General features: G+C 40.4%; 1 protein-coding gene across 1 annotated transcript; it reads right to left on the bottom strand.

Moving 5' to 3' along the window:
- Positions 1 to 10,285, bottom strand: LOC134752332 (homeobox protein notochord-like). Its single transcript, XM_063688006.1, has 4 exons — positions 9,930 to 10,285; positions 3,447 to 3,519; positions 2,286 to 2,427; positions 1 to 126 (listed from the first exon to the last, which is right to left on the bottom strand). The coding sequence occupies exons 1-4, from the start codon at positions 10,243 to 10,245 to the stop codon at positions 10 to 12; spliced, it is 648 nt and encodes a 215-aa protein (XP_063544076.1). The 5' UTR covers positions 10,246 to 10,285; the 3' UTR covers positions 1 to 9.
- Between the last annotated feature and the right edge of the window lie 9,373 nt (positions 10,286 to 19,658).

Genomic DNA, 19,658 nt, shown 5'->3' with positions numbered 1-19,658 from the left:
GCTCTAAGATTACAGGTCTTCGTCCCCGTCAGGTCTGTGTCTCTGCAGCACAGCTAGCCGCTGCTGCGTCACCTCCAGGTGGTGCTTGCGCCACTTGATGCGTCGGTTCTGGAACCACACCTTCACCTGGAACAGAATTAAGCTGATATTCATTTGTTCTGGTTTACGCCATCGTGAGTGAGTACGGTTTCATTTGGGGTCTTGTTTGTTAAAAATACGGGTGGGCTGGCTAGAGTGGGGAGATCTTTACACCAGCCACAAACCAAAGAGACTTAAATAGATATCGAGTGCTTCTGTTAGCCGTAACGCATGAGCAAGGTACAGTCGCTCGGGGCCGACCATTTATTGCTGCCGCTCAGACCCTGCCTCCAGCAGTCCCAGCTGCTCAACACCTGCAACTATATACTGACCTGTGCTTCCGTCAGCTGTAGCGCATGAGCCAGATATAGTCTCTCGGGGCCGACCATATATTGCTGCCGCTCGAACCCTGCCTCCAGCAGTCCCAGCTGCTCAACACCTGCAACTATATACGGACCTGTGCCTCTGTCAGCTGTAGCGCATGAGCTAGATATAGTCTCTCGGGGCCGACCATATATTGCTGCCGCTCGAACCCTGCCTCCAGCAGTCCCAGCTGCTCAACACCTGCAACTATATACGGACCTGTGCCTCTGTCAGCTGTAGCGCATGAGCTAGATATAGTCTCTCGGGGCCGACCATATATTGCTGGCGCTCGAACCCTGCCTCCAGCAGTCCCAGCTGCTCAACACCTGCAACTATATACTGACCTGTGCTTCCGTCAGCTGTAGCGCATGAGCTTGATATAGTCTCTCGGGGCCGACCATATATTGCTGCCGCTCGAACCCTGCCTCCAGCAGTCCCAGCTGCTCAACACCTGCAACTATATACTGACCTGTGTCCCTGTCAGCTGTAGCGCATGAGCCAGATATAGTCTCTCGGGGCCGACCATATATTGCTGCCGCTCGAACCCTGCCTCCAGCAGTCCCAGCTGCTCAACACCTGCAACTATATACTGACCTGTGTCCCTGTCAGCTGTAGCGCATGAGCCAGATATAGTCTCTCGGGGCCGACCATATATTGCTGCCGCTCGAACCCTGCCTCCAGCAGTCCCAGCTGCTCAACACCTGCAACTATATACTGACCTGTGCCTCTGTCAGCTGTAGCGCATGAGCCAGATATAGTCTCTCGGGGCCGACCATATATTTCTGCCGCTCGAACCCTGCCTCCAGCAGTCCCAGCTGCTCAACACCTGCAACTATATACTGACCTGTGCCTTCGTCAACTGTAACGCATGAGCAAGGTACAGTCGCTCGGGGCTGACCATATATTGCTGCCGCTCGAACCCTGCCTCCAGCAGTCCCAGCTGCTCAACACCTGCAACTATATACTGACCTGTGCCTCTGTCAGCTGTAGCGCATGAGCTAGATATAGTCTCTCGGGGCCGACCATATATTGCTGCCGCTCGAAGCCTGCCTCCAGCAGTCCCAGCTGCTCAACACCTGCAACTATATACTGACCTGTGCCTTCGTCAACTGTAACGCATGAGCTAGATATAGTCTCTCGGGGCCGACCATATATTGCTGCCGCTCGAACCCTGCCTCCAGCAGTCCCAGCTGCTCAACACCTGCAACTATATACTGACCTGTGCCTCTGTCAGCTGTAGCGCATGAGCCAGATATAGTCTCTCGGGGCCGACCATATATTGCTGCCGCTCGAACCCTGCCTCCAGCAGTCCCAGCTGCTCAACACCTGCAACTATATACTGACCTGTGCCTCTGTCAGCTGTAGCGCATGAGCTAGATATAGTCTCTCGGGGCCGACCATATATTGCTGCCGCTCGAAGCCTGCCTCCAGCAGTCCCAGCTGCTCAACACCTGCAACTATATACTGACCTGTGCCTTCGTCAACTGTAACGCATGAGCTAGATATAGTCTCTCGGGGCCGACCATATATTGCTGCCGCTCGAACCCTGCCTCCAGCAGTCCCAGCTGCTCAACACCTGCAACTATATACTGACCTGTGCCTCTGTCAGCTGTAGCGCATGAGCCAGATATAGTCTCTCGGGGCCGACCATATATTGCTGCCGCTCGAACCCTGCCTCCAGCAGTCCCAGCTGCTCAACACCTGCAACTATATACTGACCTGTGCCTTCGTCAACTGTAACGCATGAGCAAGGTACAGTCGCTCGGGGCCGACCATATATTGCTGCCGCTCAAACCCTGCCTCCAGCAGTCCCAGCTGCTCAACACCTGCAACTATATACTGACCTGTGCCTCCGTCAGCTGTAGCGCATGAGCCAGATATAGTCTCTCGGGGCCGACCATATATTGTTGGCGCTCGAACTCTGCCTCCAACCTTTCAAGCTGCTCCGGTGTGAAGATGGTTCTGATGCGTTTGCTTCGTCCGGAACTGAAACAATTATTAGGGCCGTGTTACACCTTCCTGAAGATTCTACAGATTTATCTCGTCGCCGGACACTTTTTCCACTCTTGTTTGTAACAACCACGACAGACTACCCACACCTTAAGTAATAATTTTCCGATTGATTTCATTTTTATTCAATTTGCGGGTACGGCAACATTGCCAGAATCAGGTATATAACGCGGCCCTCCTACCCGGAGCAGTCAGTCGTCGCCGTCGATTGAAACTGTAAACACTAGACACTAGTAAATTTCTGTAGAATATCCCGTCGACGCAAGCTCCTGATGACGCTCCTCGGTACGGAGTGAAACATGTCGAGCGTTTTCGACTTAAAACACGTGAGTGACCCGTTATTAATATATTTAAAAAACGTTTGTCCAGGTCCCGCATACGTATCAATTTGGTTCAGTAAGGGGGCGGACTGATAATCAGCGCTGCGCGGTCAATTCTTAATGAAATGGCTGGCGCAGCATATATGCTGAGCCCTTTCCTTTTGTCGCGCATGCCAATTGTTAATGTTTATTTATACATACATACATACATATAATCACGCCTATTTCCCGGAGGGGTCGGCAGAGACCACGGATTTCCACTTGCTACGATCCTGACATACCTCTTTCGCTTCCTTCACTTTCATAACATTCCTCATACACGCTCGCCGGTTTAGGGTGCTCTTGACCTGGCCTTTCTTCAGGATTTCCCCGATCTGATCAGAGAAAGTCCGCCGAGGTCTGCCCCTTCCAACTCCCGTTTCTACCTCTCCCATATATACTCTCTTTGTTAGCCTTCTTTCACTCATTCTTTCCACGTGTCCAAACCATCTCAACATACCTTTCTCAATTTTTATTTATGTTTATTTATATATTCCTGTAATCTCTCTTTTTTTTTGTGTGGCAATAAATGCTTTCTTATTCTTATTTTATTCTTATATGTGTATTCTGTGTGTGTTACTGTGTATTGTGTGTGTGTGTTTTATAGTGTTATATGTGTGTGTGTGTGTGTTATACCTGCTACTACAGGAGAGTGCGTGGCTGCGAGGGGGCTTCAGCTGCGGCGGCCTCGTCTCCGGCCGCGGACTGTCTGCAACAGAAATCAGAAATTCGTTTATTGTGAACCATGGTACATAGTTTTTCTCAATTTCAATTTTAATTTTAATATAACCATTTCAAAGATAGATATAACTCCGTAATTGATGGATACAGTCTAAGGAAAAAACGTAGGCTACGGAGACTGCTTAACATCAGGCGGGCCGTATGCTTGTTTGCCACCGACGTAGTATAAAAAAAAGTGCCTCGAAAATAACGAAAATTTGATTCTCGATCAGATGGCGCCACTACCTATGGCCTACTCTCGTATAGAGGGCGTTGACGGTTTCGTTTGTTATTTAATAATTTTAACATGGGTCAAAATCATAAAAATAATTAATGCAAATAAAAAAAATCATTTATCCATATTTAAATACATTTTATCGCATTTTTATAAATCTTCATTTTTAGTTTTAAAGTGTGTCGATAGATGGCAGTAAATTTACTGTGGTTACAAAATTTACTATATGACAGTACCGCTCTATCCTATGAAATACACATTTATTTACATACAAGATATATACAGTGGTACTACGTAAACGAAATTAATAACTAGCTTAAATCTAAAATAGGCCCTTGAGGCATTGTACCAAGGATGCTGGCGGCATTTCCCCGCTGTATTGCAATGCTGATACGTTGTGCGAGAAAGCCGCCAGCTCTTCGGTCACCAGTTACGTCAACCAGACGCTTCGCGATTTCTGCAAACAACTTATGCGCGCTGGGACCCCATGGACCTAGAGTTTCAACTCCAAATGGAACGAAATGATACTCTCTACCGAGGCTCTTATATTTATATCCTATTATATCCTCTTTGACCATTTTTTCACATTGCTTTAGGTAGGTACATAAATTTACTCAAACTTTCATTACAATCCAACACCTAGTTTTAAAATGAGAACGAAACTCCGTTTGTATGGGAAGGTGAAATTCGGCCGAGCTTGCCGGGGACTTAACGCTACGTGTGCTACGCCGTAGCCGGTAGCAGCGTAGCACTGATCGTAGAAAGTGACGATCAAAGTCTATGGATACATAAATCATGCATGGCGACGGAACGGTAAAATGAAAACTACAAAAACTTGTTTAGGGTACCTCCCATCCAGTTTTTTCGCTTTAATCCAATGGTGTGGGGCAGCGGTTCTCAAACTTATTTGGCGACAGAACCCTTTTGGAAAGCGATATATTTGACGGAGCCCCAAATAAATAAAAATCGTGACTATATTTAACTGAAGACCAGAGATAATATTTGACTATTTTTTTGGTTCTATTTCTCGTTATAATTTATGAATCTATCCTGCACCAACATTTATGTCTCTGTTTGACCTAATGGTTGACTGGTAGAGAATGCCTTTTGGCATTAAGTCCGCCATTTGTAAATTTTTCTTTGCTTGTGCAATAAAGTTTAAATAAATAAATAAATAAATATATAAGAGCTCGTTATTGTAGGTATAACAAGTGGCGAAGATGCTATTTTTTTTGCACTTTTACTTTTGAAACAATTTTTTCGCAGCTCTTTTTATTTTCAACTCAATGGATAAACATTTCATATATTTGTGATGTTTTATATGTATATTTTACTTGGGTGAAATTGTTCTACTTATATATATATTTTTATTATTCAAATAAATAAAAACCGGCCAAGTTCGAGTCGGACTCGCGCACAAAGGGTTCCATTACGCAAAAAAAACGGCAAAAAATTATAACGGCACGGTTATAACGGCAACAGAAATACATCATATGCGATGCAGCGGATGAACTGACCAGGAAAGGTTCAGAAACACCGGCATATGGACCCGAGCACATCATGCCCCTACCAATATCCTACATACACAACCAGCTAGAACAACATCACAGACAACTGCACAACAAGTACTGGAATGAAATGAAGACATGCAGGCAAACCAAAGAAATTCTACCGGAACTGAACCACAAACTTACCAAAATATTACTGAAAACACCAAGAAGCCAACTACGTAAAATAGTAGGATTAATAACAGGACATAACACACTAAACAAACACCTACATATTATATGGGTAAAACGGACAGCCCCATGTGCAGAGCGTGCATGGCAGAAGAAGAAACAACAAAACATATTCTCCTAGACTGTAAACAGGTAGAAGTATATAGGAGCAAATACCTAGGGAATCCATGCACACTAAAGGAGGCAACTAGCAACCTGAAGACCTTGCTAGGCTTCGTGGAGGAGCTGGGGTGGTTAGAGTAGCGCTACCTCGTTTCACGTAAAATAGGCACATTGAATGTCGAGTTGCGGAAAATGCCCAGCAAAACTAACTAACTAACTAACATCATCTGTGAAAATGTCAACTATCTAGCTATCACGGTTCATGTAATACAGCCTGGTGACAGACGGACAGACAGACAGACAGACAGACAGACGGACGGACAGACCGACAGACGGACGGACAGACCGACAGACGGACGGACAGCGGAGTCTTTAGTATATAATAGGGTCAAGTTTTTACCCTTTGGGTACGGAACCGTAAAAATCATCGCGGGAAATCGTAGATACTTGAAATTTGTTCTGTGATTTTGAGGTTATCTTCTGAATTACCTACCTACTGTAATTACGTTTTAGAGTACATTATGGTGCTACTTTCCCGCACTAGTGCGGGAATAAGCACTTTCGGTGCCTATGTCGAAAATTTAGAGCGCCATATGTAGGTACTGTAATGTAATAATAAGTAATTCGCAAACTGGCGATAAATTAAAACACGACCGAAAGAGGGTAAATCGACACGAGTACTTTTTGCACTATTTGTGATGCAAAACTTGCGACGGAAGATATGACCATCTCACGGGTTTTTTACCTTTTATCTCAATTACTCTGAAAAGAATCTTCTCTTTAAATATCGCTCGTCAGATCCCTAGACAATATCACTAGATATTTTTTTATTTATTTATTTATTTAAACTTTATTGCACAAGCAAAGAAAAATGTACAAATGGCGGACTTAATGCCAAAAGGCATTCTCTACCAGTCAACCATTAGGTCAAACAGAGACATAAATGTTGGTGCAGGATAGATTCATAAATTATAACGAGAAATAGAACCAAAAAAATAGTCAAATTATGTATATATACATAAAGATATTGTAGGTATACTAAAATGGCTATAGTATACAGGCAGGCAGGGGCGTAGGTAGAGGATATGGCGCCCGGGGCAGTCAAAATTTGCGCCCCCTGACGACTGACAAAAGTTTCCCTGCTGCTGCCTTTTGCCCATTTTGGCGCTCCCCCTTGGATGGCGCTCGGAGCACTTGCCCCCTCTGCAACTCCTTAGTTACGCTACTACAGGCAGGGTAACAATAGGTCAGAGTTGGCAGATTGTACTTTTTGCGAACCTACTAAACATGTAGTCAAACCAAGAAAAGTCTGCAACGATTTTGATAACACACGCAGTGCAAAGTTAACTATTTTAAACGTTAAACTTATATGAAATTATGGCGTACAAATAACACTTGCAATATGAATGGTATAGAAAGAATGCCAATCTTTTCTTGATGGACTTGAGGGCGGTGTTGCCCGTAGCCAATGTCACGTAAAAGGGTAGGAACAAAATAAATGCTCTTAGAGCACGACGCTGTTCGGTGGTTGTTGTAGTTGTCTCGTAAAACCGATAGCTGGATTTTACGAGAAGCACGTGGACTACCGGCCGTTGACTCCAAAATGGTGGTTAAACACGCTTTGAGATTAATTCTCCATTCACTGCACACTACCACATTAGATTATTGTATAATAGAGCTATCGATATTACACTTTAAAGTTTAAACAATATTAATGAGCAAAAAACAAAGGAATTAATCACGAGGCTACTATCAAGATGGCGGTCGAACCGGAAGTCGGATGCCAATCTGTTATGGCAGAATTGTTGCAAAAGTGACCGCTTTCAGCTTTAAATAATAGTTCCTAATCTCTCCGGTGGCGCTAGTTAGGCTCTGGGACATGAGTATAACATGAACCATATAAGGCAACAAATAACCCGACCAAATTACGTAGGTTGCTTTTGGTAGTATTTCGGTGTATGGTGGCGCCGCCTAATTACTGTTTTTTGATGGACACTTTTCATACATAGAGATTTGGCTCCTTTATATAGTCTCCATGACTTGCAATTATGCTATCAAAAACATGATATATTTAGCAGTTCGTTAGGGTTTTTTTTTCCCTTTGATTTCCAAGACTCCCTTTGTTAGGGTTATTTAAGAAGAAAGTTTATTCTTTATTAAATAAATTAAAAAAATTATAAAAAAGTTAGGTTAAGTTATCTCATTATTTTTTAATTTCACAGTTGTTATACTCAGATAGCATTTCATAGTATTAACTTTATTAAAAAAATGTTTACATATAGGAAACTATAGGTCTACATTATAAGAAATTCTAGCTGTCAGCTTATTTACCTACATGTTTTATAAGACTGTTTATTTCTAAATAAAAAATAAATAAAAAACTACCCCGCCCAAAACCGTACTAAAATCGTACATTTTGCCCGGATCGTACGTTTTAGTACCATTTTCGTATGAGTGGTTCAAAAACATGCTAAAACTGCGTAGGAAAAATAGTGATAGACCAAAAAAGTAACTATGTGAGCGGTTCTTTTTTTTTGCCACTATCTCATTTTACAGTGTCACATGACTTTGCAATTTAAAAAAAAAAATACTTGGCATATCAAAATCGTGGGTCTTTTTTTTCTGATAGCTCGTTTTCTTTGCTCACAGAATATTGCTAAATAATACGGCAAAAGCCTAAAGATAATTTTAACTTTGATAAAAAAAAACATCCAAATTTCAAATGTCCCATTGCAAAATTTGTCACTTCAAACCTAAATATTCTCAAGACTGTCAGAGAACGGGTGTACATTTTTTTTATTTTAATCTATCTTTATTAGTATTAAGATTCATTTTAGATTGAATTCGTTTACTGAACATCAGTTATATTGTAGAAATTAATATAGAAAGCATGTCCTAGAAATTTCATTTCATTTCATAAGAAGTTTTCCTGTTTTTTTTCGGTCCTGCCAACTTTAACCTATTTGACTACGTTTGTATGGAGAACCGAGCTTGCAGGAGACCCTTAACACATTAAAATGAACACCTTGATCAGATAAAAGTTAGGTATATTTTGTACGGTAACGCAGTAGAAAAATACAAAAATGGTGTGTCCCTGATTTTAATATGGGAGAAAACTTTATTCTGCTGCGTTACTGTACAAAATGTAACTTTTATCTGATTCGTACTTTTCTAGGGACACGAATTTAAGTGTTCTAAAAGTTCATTCACCCCCCTACTTTTTTTTTTTCAAGTTTGGAATTGTTTATTTCCACTCCAAAATTTCCAGACATTTTTCGATCTTTCCATTCCGTGACCGCCATACAAATTCTATGAAAAATGGTAACGGAATGAAAATAACACCTTGGGACACTTTTTTTTCTCCTATAGAAAACGCTTGTGATTCTGAGTAGAAATAACATAAAAATTCACAAATCTAAAAAAATACCTACCTTAATTTTTAATTTATTATATATATCTTCAGTAATATTTAACATGTACAATTTAAACTTATGCTAACAAAACCTAAAACTAAACCTTAAATATAAAAGACTTCCCCCAAATCACCCCCTTCCGGCATGGTCGCAAGGACGCTAGCGGCGTTATCCCTCTGCACCGCCAGACTTAGCCTCTGGGCAAAGAAAGAGCCCGCCCTATGATCGCACGAGACGCCTATCAACCGGACCGACACTTTACAAAATTCTTGGTGTCGGTCGACCACGGGCCCAATGGCTCTTCAGTATATTTGTCTTACAAATTTTACATGTCAAAAGGGTAATTACAATACCTTAAAATAAAACTATGAAAACGGATTATATCGCGTATATTAAATTTATAATACATCCCGACGTTTCGAACCCTTTACAGCGTTCGTGGTCAACGGGTGACCACGAACGCTGTAAAGGGTTCGAAACGTCGGGATGTATTATAAATTCAATATACGCGATATACTTACATTATTCTACCTAAGACATTCTGCAATATGCCGTCGGTATGTCGGTAAGATTCAAAATTGCGATATTTTCACATGGAAAAGTTTCGAAAATTTCTCTATTATATTTTGCAAGCCCATTTTAAAATTGAAACGGTAGCTATTTAATCGTCTCGTTAAGAGTCCCCGGCACGCTCGGCCGAATTTCGCCTCCCATACAAACGGAGTTTCGTTCTCATTTTAAAACTACGTGTTGGATTGTAATTAAACTTTGCACATACAATGACATGAGGTATATTTAGTTCTGTAATTAGTTGGCTCCAGTTTATAAAACAAACGAAATAGAGCAAGAACAAGTTTTGTATGAAAAACTTAAATTCGCTGTATTGCACATCTATTCATTGTAACCCTACCTTGCCGGAGCCCCGACGGCGCCATGCTCCTACAGAACCCCTCATTGAGCCTCTGAATCTCCTGCCCAGCCCAATAGCCCAGCTGTGGGCTCCTCAGCCGCTCCACACTCAAATTCATCGCATCCTGCTCTGCCCCCGACAACCCCAAAATGGCCGCAATCGTAAACGACTTGCCAGCCAAACTAGTCTTCCCTGTCAAATCCACCCCGAACTGACTATCTTCTTCTGTAGACACTGGCGACGAACGATCGAAGCCATCTTGATACGACACAGCTAACAAATCCGTCAAGTTCGGATACACAGATGGACGCTCCATATTACACAAATTCACATTTCAAATTTAGAACGCTCACATTTTTTTTTAATTGACTTGAGTTTATTAAGTTACGACTGGCCGCCGCGACGCGATTGCGGTTTATGATTGAAAGCGCATTTTAAAATTGGAAGGCGGGGCGACGTCAAACGATCGGTTTGGCGGGAAAAAAATGACATCGCATAGAGCGGTCAATTGAGGGTGCAATTTGGGGGGTGGTGGGGGGAGTTTGAGTGCTGTGATTGGTCGGGGCGGCGCGTGCGCGGAGGGGCGGGGCCAGATTTAGGAGGGAGTGGTCCCGCAGTGATTTGTGGTCCCGAAAGCCTTTGATTGAGGCAGGGAGGCATTCGGCGTGCGATGCCGAATGTAATATTGCTGCAATCTAATGATGTCTACTTTAATTATGACTTAGCTGTGATGCACCAATTATTCGTCTAGTATTTAATAATAGGACTAGGAGCATAAGTGTTTCTCAACTTCATGTAGCATAACACGTATGTGGGTAACATAGGTATTTAGTGAACAATAGGTACAAAATTACATCACTACATAGTATAAAACAAAGTCGCTTTCCGCTGTCTGTCTCACTTCGCTGGCTCAGCGACCCGAAGTGGATCTTGGCCTTCCGATACTTGATTCCGCCATCCGTTCCTATCCTGTGCGATCCGACGCCATTCAGCCGCTTGGATGTCACATAGGTCTTTCTGGATCTCATCGATCCACCGATACCTAGGCCTTCCGACTGGACGGCTCCCAGTTGGTCGCCCCAGATAAGCTCTCTTGGCCGCACGATCCTCTCCCATCCTCACCACGAATTATTACCTTACCTAACCTTATCTTACCTTAACTTGTATTGCCTTGCCGAAGAACTAATATACGAAACGAATATGAATCATTTTTAGGTTCCGTAGCCAGTGTAAAAACGGGACCCTATTACTAAGACTCCGCTATCCGTCTGTCTGTCCGTCTGTCTGTCAGCAGGCTGTATGTCATCAACCGTGATAGCTAGACAGTTGAAATTTTCACAGATGATGTATTTCTGTTGCCGCTATAACAACAAATACTAAAAAGTACGGAACTCTCGGTGGGCGAGTCCGACTCGCACTAGTCCGGTTTTTTGATATATACTTACATATTGTTTTTTGTATTTAATTCAGCCAAGTGCGGCCCTGCGCGTCTTGCCCCCACCCCGTGAAACAATTTAATATCATAATCTGTGCGCCGAACGCCGATACCACGGAGCTACAAACAATTATGGAGGCGCCGCAGGACTTGGAGCGACCATGCCGTGGAGGAGGCATCATAACTTCTATGAAATTATGACATATAGATAAGACTTGCACTGCGTGTACTGTCAAAATCTCTGCAGATTTTTCTTGGCCTAACTATTGGCTTTCTTTATTGTCTCATCTTAACACATGTCAAAAATACAATCTTCTGCTGCGTTATCCCGGCATTTTGCCACGGCTCATGGGAGCCTGGGGTCCGCTTGACAACTAATCCCAAGAATTGACGTAGGCACTAGTTTTTCAATCAAAAATAATATGTCAAAAATACAGTAAAAATAAAATTTAAAATACACAAAATTTAAATAAAACAAACAATAAAAAACAGTAAATACAAATGTAAAAAAAAAACAATCAAAAATCCGACGACATGTCTGGCTTAGTGCCTATGAAGCCGATGGTCCTGGGTTCGAATCCCGGTAAGGGCATTTATTTGTATGATGAGCACAGATACTTGTTCCTGAGTCATGGGTGTTTTCTATGTATTTATGTATTTATATATTATATATATCGTTGTCTGAGTACCCATAACACAAGCCTCCTTGGGCTTACCGTGGGACTTAGTCAATCTGTGTAAGAATGTCCTATAATATTTATTTATTTATTATCAGTGAAAGAACATGAGTCAAAATCATATAAAAATAATAAGTACAAATAAAAAAAAAACATTTATCCATATGTATATACCGTTTTTGATATTTTTATTTTTAGTTTTAATCGTGTGTCGATAGATGGCAGATGGATGTTTCTGTGTATTTAAGTATTTGTATACATTATATATATATATATATATCGTTGTCTAAGTACCCACAACACAAGCTTTATTGAGCTTACCGTGGGACAGTCAATTTGTGTAATAATGTCCTATAATATGTATGTATGTATGTACACTACAGGTAGTTACTGAAAGGCAACATTTCCTCCTCGGACCAAATTACCTCGACTGTAATGAGTGCCTCGGTTAACAAGATACTATTAACCGGTTTATCTAATACCAAAATGCATAGTGTAGGATTTCTGGTAGCATAGTTGCATAGTACGAACTCTCGCTGCATACAAATGCAGCAATTGCAAGAAGACGAATGGCTAAGCGCAGCTCAGTTGCAGAACGACGAAATTGCATATACAACGTGTGATCAAAGACCTACATAACTCCGTATAACATGAATTGTACCTATTTTAGTATTTAAGATTTATATTTGTACTTAGTTATTAAGGTATGTTTTTTTCGTGGCAATAAATATTTTCTGATTCTGATAAAGTCTGAAGGGCTGACTATAAGTCCGCCGGACGATATCGGCCTGTCAGTTGTTCGGAACTGTTAAACTTTTGTTCTAACTGACAGGCTGATATCGTCCCGAAAAAACGTGCCTCGGAAATCAAGAAAGTTTGATTCTCGCACAGATGGCGCTACCAAAAATACCAACCTTTGGCCTATTCTCGGCTTGATGGCGTTGACGGTTTCGTTTGATATTTAACCATTTTAATATATATCAGTGAAAGAACATGAGTCAAAATCATATAAAAATAATAAATACAAATAAAAAAATAATTTATCCATGTATATACCGTTTTTGATATTTTTATTTTTAGTTTTAATCGTGTGTCGATAGATGGCAGATGGATAGATGGCAGTAAATTTACTGTGACTACAAAATTTATTATGACAGTACCCCTTTATCCTATGTATTCTCTTTGCTCTAACCAAGCTAACGCTGCACCAAATTTGCACTGACAGTGTGGAGGTACCGCTGTAAACGTACGTCATGTTTTCAGATGAATTTTACGTTTTGTGGTAGTATTTTTCCACTCTAACACTGCGAAATCTGTGTAGCGTCAGATTGGTCTGACTTTACCTAATAGCCTTTTTCGGGTTCCGTACTTCAGTACGAATTAGTTACAAGTTAATTAGGAGTTGAAACTACGTCCATGGGGTCCCAGCGCGCACAAGTTGTTTGCAGAAGTCGCGAAGCGTCTGGTTGACGTAACTGGTGACCGAAGAGCTGGCGGCTTCCTCGCACAACGTATCAGCATTGCGATACAGCGAGGAAATGCCGCCAGCATCCTTGGTACAATGCCTCAGGCCTATTGTAGATTTAAGCTAGTTATTCCTTTCGTTTACGTAGCACCACTGTATATATCTTGTATGTAAATAAAGTGATAAAAAATAAAATAAAAATTATTTGTAGATCTGTGTGGATGATAAGTTTGTTCAGATAACGCGATCGCCACACCGCAGCCTCGAAAGTGACATCATACTGGGGCAAGTTGAAGGCAAGCGCGCTAGAGGAAGAGCCCCCGCAAGATGGTCGGATTCCATTAGACAAGCATGTGGTTCCATGCAGAGGGCAGCCCACATAGCCCTTGATCGCGGTAAATGGAGGGATATAGTTGTTAGTCACGATCCTCAGTCATGAGGGAACGACGAGAGACTTAAGTTTGTTTGTAATTGATGTTACACGTTGTATACCTTATCTGCAGTTACATCTGTTTGGAGCTGTGCTCGCAGCTCAGCCAATAAGCACGGGCAAAATAAGAAGATGGCCGTGAGGAGTCGGCAGCAATCGGGGGATTTCGGATTGGATGGAAAATCATTGTAAATGCAAGGGTGCAAAGTTGTATTTTACCCGCGAGTGTTTTAACACACGAGAAGTAAAATACATTTGCACCCGTGTGTAACACAAAACTTTTCCCCTCACTATAGCGAGGAAAGTGCAACATCCACAGGCGTTAGATCATCTTCATCAACTGGAATCACTCATTTTTTTACGATACTATAACAAAAAACTCTGGAAATTCTGTACTTTTACGTGAGAAAAAAGTGTTCAGAATTATATTTAACATAATTATTAAAAAACAAACGTTTATTATGCAATTTTAAGGTTTATGACTTAAAATCATTAAATAAAGCTAAATCTGGTATTTTTTTTAGATTCTCAAACCATTTATTTAATGATAATTAATATCGAACGAACCAATATTATGAGCATTTTACGTTTTGTTTCTGTCAAGCTACTTAACATGCTCCATCCAAGGTCAAATTACTTTCCCCACTAGTGGATAAAATGTGTTTTTCCCCGCTTGTTTTAAAGGATAAAAGACGGCTTTCCGAGCTAGTGAGGGGAAAAATATTTTTCCTACTCGTCGACTGTAACAAGTAGAAAATAGTACATTATTGTCGAGGCTCGGAAGTAGCTACTTCCTGGCTGAGGATTCGTTTTAAACGGACGTCCTTGGGAGTCCGTTTAATTGAATCCGAAGCCAGCAAGTAGCCTTCCAGCCGAGTCATATATAGTGCTTTTCTCAAAAATGGCGCAATAAACACAAATATGATAGAAATATTTTACAGAAGCAACGTTATTATGTACATATTTTCACAGAAAAAAGTAAAAAGATTTGCTTTGCCGCCTTTTTATTTTTTAAATTAAAAATAGAAGTGTATTTTTCTGCTGAAAATACGCCAACCTATTTGAAACACCTAAATAGTCGTGGTACCAACATTGTAATAATAAGTACTCAATTCAATTCAATTCAATATATTCTTTATTTAAATAGGCCTAGCAACAAGCACTTTTAAATTGACAAGTTTTAAATATTACCTTAATCTAAATATCAGAGCAATTTATTGATGCAGTTATTATTATTCTTAAAAACATTGAATTATTATAGATATGTCAAACTTAATAATAAGAATTCACAAAAGGATCGTCAAACACCAAAATTGATTGATGGACTGATCATCTGTTTGGCTGTTTCATGGACCTACGCCTTCATTTGATATGGCCACTTCAACTTTTAAAAAGTTTGGAACTCGACAAATAATGGAATTTGTATGCAACATTGCAGACCCGAAATCGAGACTGCAATGTTTTTAACTTTTTTAATTTTATGGCTGACCATAAACTACGCACTTCGCGACCTACTTTTTAACCGGCAACGTCGACTTTGCCGTCCATTTTTGAGAAAAATAAATTACTTCACACCATGCATGAAATAACGCACCAGAATATGACACATTGTGTGCCGGGAACCGGCGGGCCCTCTGTTCGTAGTCGCTTTCCCTTACAAAGCGGGAAAACGCTAGAATCGGCTACGAGTGTGGTGCTACGAAAACGGCGGCACTGAATGCGTTAATAGAGAAACGCAGCAGTTTTACACACAACTTCCATTTATTCGGCAATTCGAACCGAACTATGCGACAGAATAAGAACATTGAAAAATTTGCGAAATACCGAATAATTGGCGAATATTCGGCCCATCTCTAACCTATTATACCTACATTAGAAACTTAAATAAAGCAATTTTTCTCGCGCTTCGCGGTCGCTCGGTCTAATAATAAAAATTAAATTAATGTCAAAATGAAAGGAAGGCTTTTTGGGTGCTTTTTAGGCTTCCGTACCCTAAGGGTAAAAACGGGACCCTATTACTAAGACTCCGCTGTTCGTCTGTCTGTCTGTCACCAGGCTGTATCTCATGAACCGTGATAGCTAGACAGTTGAAATTTTCACAGATGATGTATTTCTGTTGCCGCTATAACAACAAATAATAAAAAGTACGGAACCCTCGGTGCGCGAGTCCGACTTGCACTTGGCCGGTTTTTATGATCGTTCAGCAGGCTCTCTCATGATCCGAATTAATTATATCAGGTAGAATAAATATTTATTTAAACTTTTTTGCACACAATATATACAACAATGTACAAATGGCGGACTTAATGCCAAATGGCATTCTCTACCAGTCAACCATAGGGCCAAACCGAGACACTTACAATTGGTGCATAGAAAAAAAAACTATGAATAAAAAGAAAAGCAAACTAATATACTTATAAACTACATATGTTACATAAACAAACAAACAAACATACATACTCATTACACACTATAAATATACCTATAATAGGCATATACATACATTTATACTATAAATATAATATTATAAATATATATTCCGTATAAGAAGATAGTTTATAATTTATCCTGCGTGTGTAAAAATGTGGATATGATATGACGTTTACCTTACCCGATAAATATCGTCATTCTTACTTCACGCAGTTATTTCTAATGCTAAGAAAATCGAAATACTAGCTAGGCTAGCTAGTATCTCGCCGCGAGATATAGCCTACCCGTCCCTCTTTAATTAATACAGTTAGAAAAAGACGGGTAGTCTATCTCGCGGCGAGATACTGTCGCGCCAATCATGTGCTTGGCCTACTGATTACATAAGTTTTTTTTTCTATTCGTCGAGTATAATCTGTGTATTACAACTTAACATGCAACACTACAACCTTACTCTTTTCAACGTTGGATAGTCTATGGCACTTCCGACTCAAGCATAAGAATTTTATCGATACGGTTTAGTCAATTATAAAAATTTTGAAAATAGAACTTCATACATTTCGATAAAATGTTTCTTGTTTAAGGAGACTCGATTCAATGCAAAATTAGACTACTTACTTAGCCTACACGCTGCTGCGTCGCATCTGCTTTGTGATTGGTTGGCCAACAAAAACATTTTATTTTATGTTGTAGTAGAAATAATTGCTTCATATGTCAGTAACGCACATGTGACACCCTTCATATAGCAACATCCATACCCTAAAAGCGCTTAGCGTTGCTTGTTAGTCTCCATAGGCTACGGTGGCCAAAATTGAGAAAAAAACTGTCTTAAAACTGAATTTAGCAAGGAGCAGGTACCAGGGCCTCATGAGTTACGAGGAGGTGTCGTTGACCAACCCGCCGGGGGCACCGGGCCCGGCGGCCGGGGCGCGAGGTATCGCGGGCTGCGGCAGCTCGCGTATCTTAGCTGTATAATTTTGGTTTGTTTACTTATATGATTCTACTAGTTGAAAGTATTATTTTTTTGTCTCGTAGAAAAAGTATTGTATACAATAGTGATATAATCAAGCTTATCAATCTCGTACCTTAACTTAAGCAACTCAGCAAGCTTCGTTGCTTAAACACGGTACTCGACTGAAAAACTCTCTATTATATCACGATTGTATAAAATACGATTTTACACAGTGTGACGAAAATAAAGCATAGGTAGTCACCACAAGGTTTCAAAAGCAAAATAATTTACCAATTTGTAAACCGAAATAGTTGCTAAAGTTAACATTTGAAAACAATTAAAAAAAGTAGAAACAAATCGTCAACTCATAATTCGTGATAGAAAACAATAAAGGATGACTCATGTTAGACCGGGCCGTGACCGGGCCGGAGCTTCCGGCGCTTCGTTTTCTGTGGAAAGCATCACGTGATCACCCGTCATGTCTACAGTTGTGCCGTTCCCGGTAACATTCCCCATTTTGTATGGGGAATGTTACCGAGCGAGAAATTTCCCCATACAAAATGGGGAATGTTACCGGGAACGGCACAACTCTACTCATGTCATAGAAAAGTAAGCGTCGGAAGCTCCGGCCCGGACACGGAGCGGTCTAACGTGGCTCAGCCTTTAAGTCCCAAATTAAAATTTGTATTAATCTATTTGATAGGTATGAGTACCTAACATCCCTACTGAAAGCCGTCGGAACCCTGTCGCCCGATCTGAAAACTGCATAATTCACAAAATCACATGTAATTAGATTTAATAAATTATGGGAACCCTTTTGCAACATGATTCGTCTTATGCCATTTTGTACATATTATTGTACGATAACAAAACCTAAATAATTACAGCCAAACTTTAATTTTGCAAAATTCTAAATTCAAAACTGTCTATTCTACGAACGGCCCTCAAGGGCTCTTTCACAACTTCCTTGCTGCCACTTGTTGCGTATTCTATTTTAATCTTAAATAAATGATTAAACAATTAAACCTATTATAAAATACTGCATAACAATCCATACTGATAATATTGTCTTCGGTTACTGCGATAGTTACTCATGAAATAAAACTATGAAAACGGATTATATCGCGTATATTGAATTTATAATACATCCCGACGTTTTGAACCCTTTACAGCGTTCGTGGTCAACGGGTGACTGAGGAAAAATTACAAAGTGCAAAAATACCCACATACTAAAAATAATGAACAATCATAGACTATATTGTATGCCTGTCGGCGAAGCATAGCGTTCTATAATACTTTTTGTACTTACCAACACTGTTACCTATGTTTACAAATAAATCATTTGAGTTTGAAAAAAAAAAACATAAGGCTGGTTGTACATGCAAAATCGGTTCATAAGGCTAGTTATACAGTACAATTATTTTAAATATTATATTATTAATATATTATAAATGCGAAAGTCGGGTTGAAATTTGGTATACAGATTGTTTGAGTCCCTGAGAAGGACATAGGATAGTTTTTATCTCGAAAATCATCCCTTAAGAAAGTAAAAAGCGGGGTGGAATTGAGATAATTAATGAAGTGTCTGCTAATTTGTGTACATATTATGCTCAAATTGAATAATTGCTATAAGACTTTCTCCAGGCGCTATTCTTACTCTAGCTGGGGTTACTAAGTCCACGCAGACGAAGTCGCGGGCAAAAGCTATCTAGTCTATGATTGTTCATTATTACCGCTGTAAAGGGTTCGAAACGTCGGGATGTATTATAAATTCAATATACGCGATATAATCCGTTTTCATAGTTTTATTTCATTAATCCATACCATCCATACTTCCATACTAATATTATAAATGCGAAAGTCTGTCTGTCTGTCTGTCTTTCTGTCTGTGTGTTCTCTCTTCACGCTTAAACCGCTGAACCGATTTAGATGAAATTTGGCATAGAGATAGGTTGAGTCCCTGAGAAGGACATAGGATAGTTTTTATCCCGAAAATCATCCCTTAAGAAAATAAAAAGCGGGGTGGAATTGAGATAATTAATGAAGTGTCTGCTAATTTGTGTGTATAATATGCTCAAATTGAATGATTGCTATGAGAATTTTTCCAGGCGCTATACTTACTTTAGCTGCTGTTACTAAGTCCACGCAGACGAAGTCGCGGGCAAAAGCTAGTGTGTAATATTTCGGAAACCTCGTTGGTTATATTTATGTTGTCACCAAATATCCTATTTATAATGTACTAGCTTTTGCCCGCGACTTCGTCTGCGTGGACTTAGTAACCCCAGCAAGAGTAAGAATAGCGCCTGGAGAAAGTCTTATAGCAATAATTCAATTTGAGCATAT

This window comes from Cydia strobilella, chromosome 24 (genome assembly GCF_947568885.1).
Source record: "Cydia strobilella chromosome 24, ilCydStro3.1, whole genome shotgun sequence".
In the NCBI taxonomy this organism is placed as follows: Eukaryota; Metazoa; Arthropoda; class Insecta; order Lepidoptera; family Tortricidae; genus Cydia; species Cydia strobilella.
Note: the sequence above shows the minus strand (reverse complement) of the source record. Positions and strands in the feature narration are given on the sequence as shown.

What these genes read in the sequence shown, in the direction of transcription:
- LOC134752332 (XM_063688006.1), bottom strand. Translation starts at nt 10,245, where the DNA reads ATGGAGCGTCCATCTGTGTATCCGAACTTGACGGATTTGTTAGCTGTG. An exon ending in GCCGTCGGGGCTCCGGCAAG is followed by an intron (nt 3,520 to 9,929) that starts GTAGGGTTACAA and finishes TTTCTGTTGCAG; the next exon opens with ACAGTCCGCGGCCGGAGACG. An exon ending in TACAGCTGACGGAGGCACAG is followed by an intron (nt 127 to 2,285) that starts GTCAGTATATAG and finishes ATTCTGTTCCAG; the next exon opens with GTGAAGGTGTGGTTCCAGAA.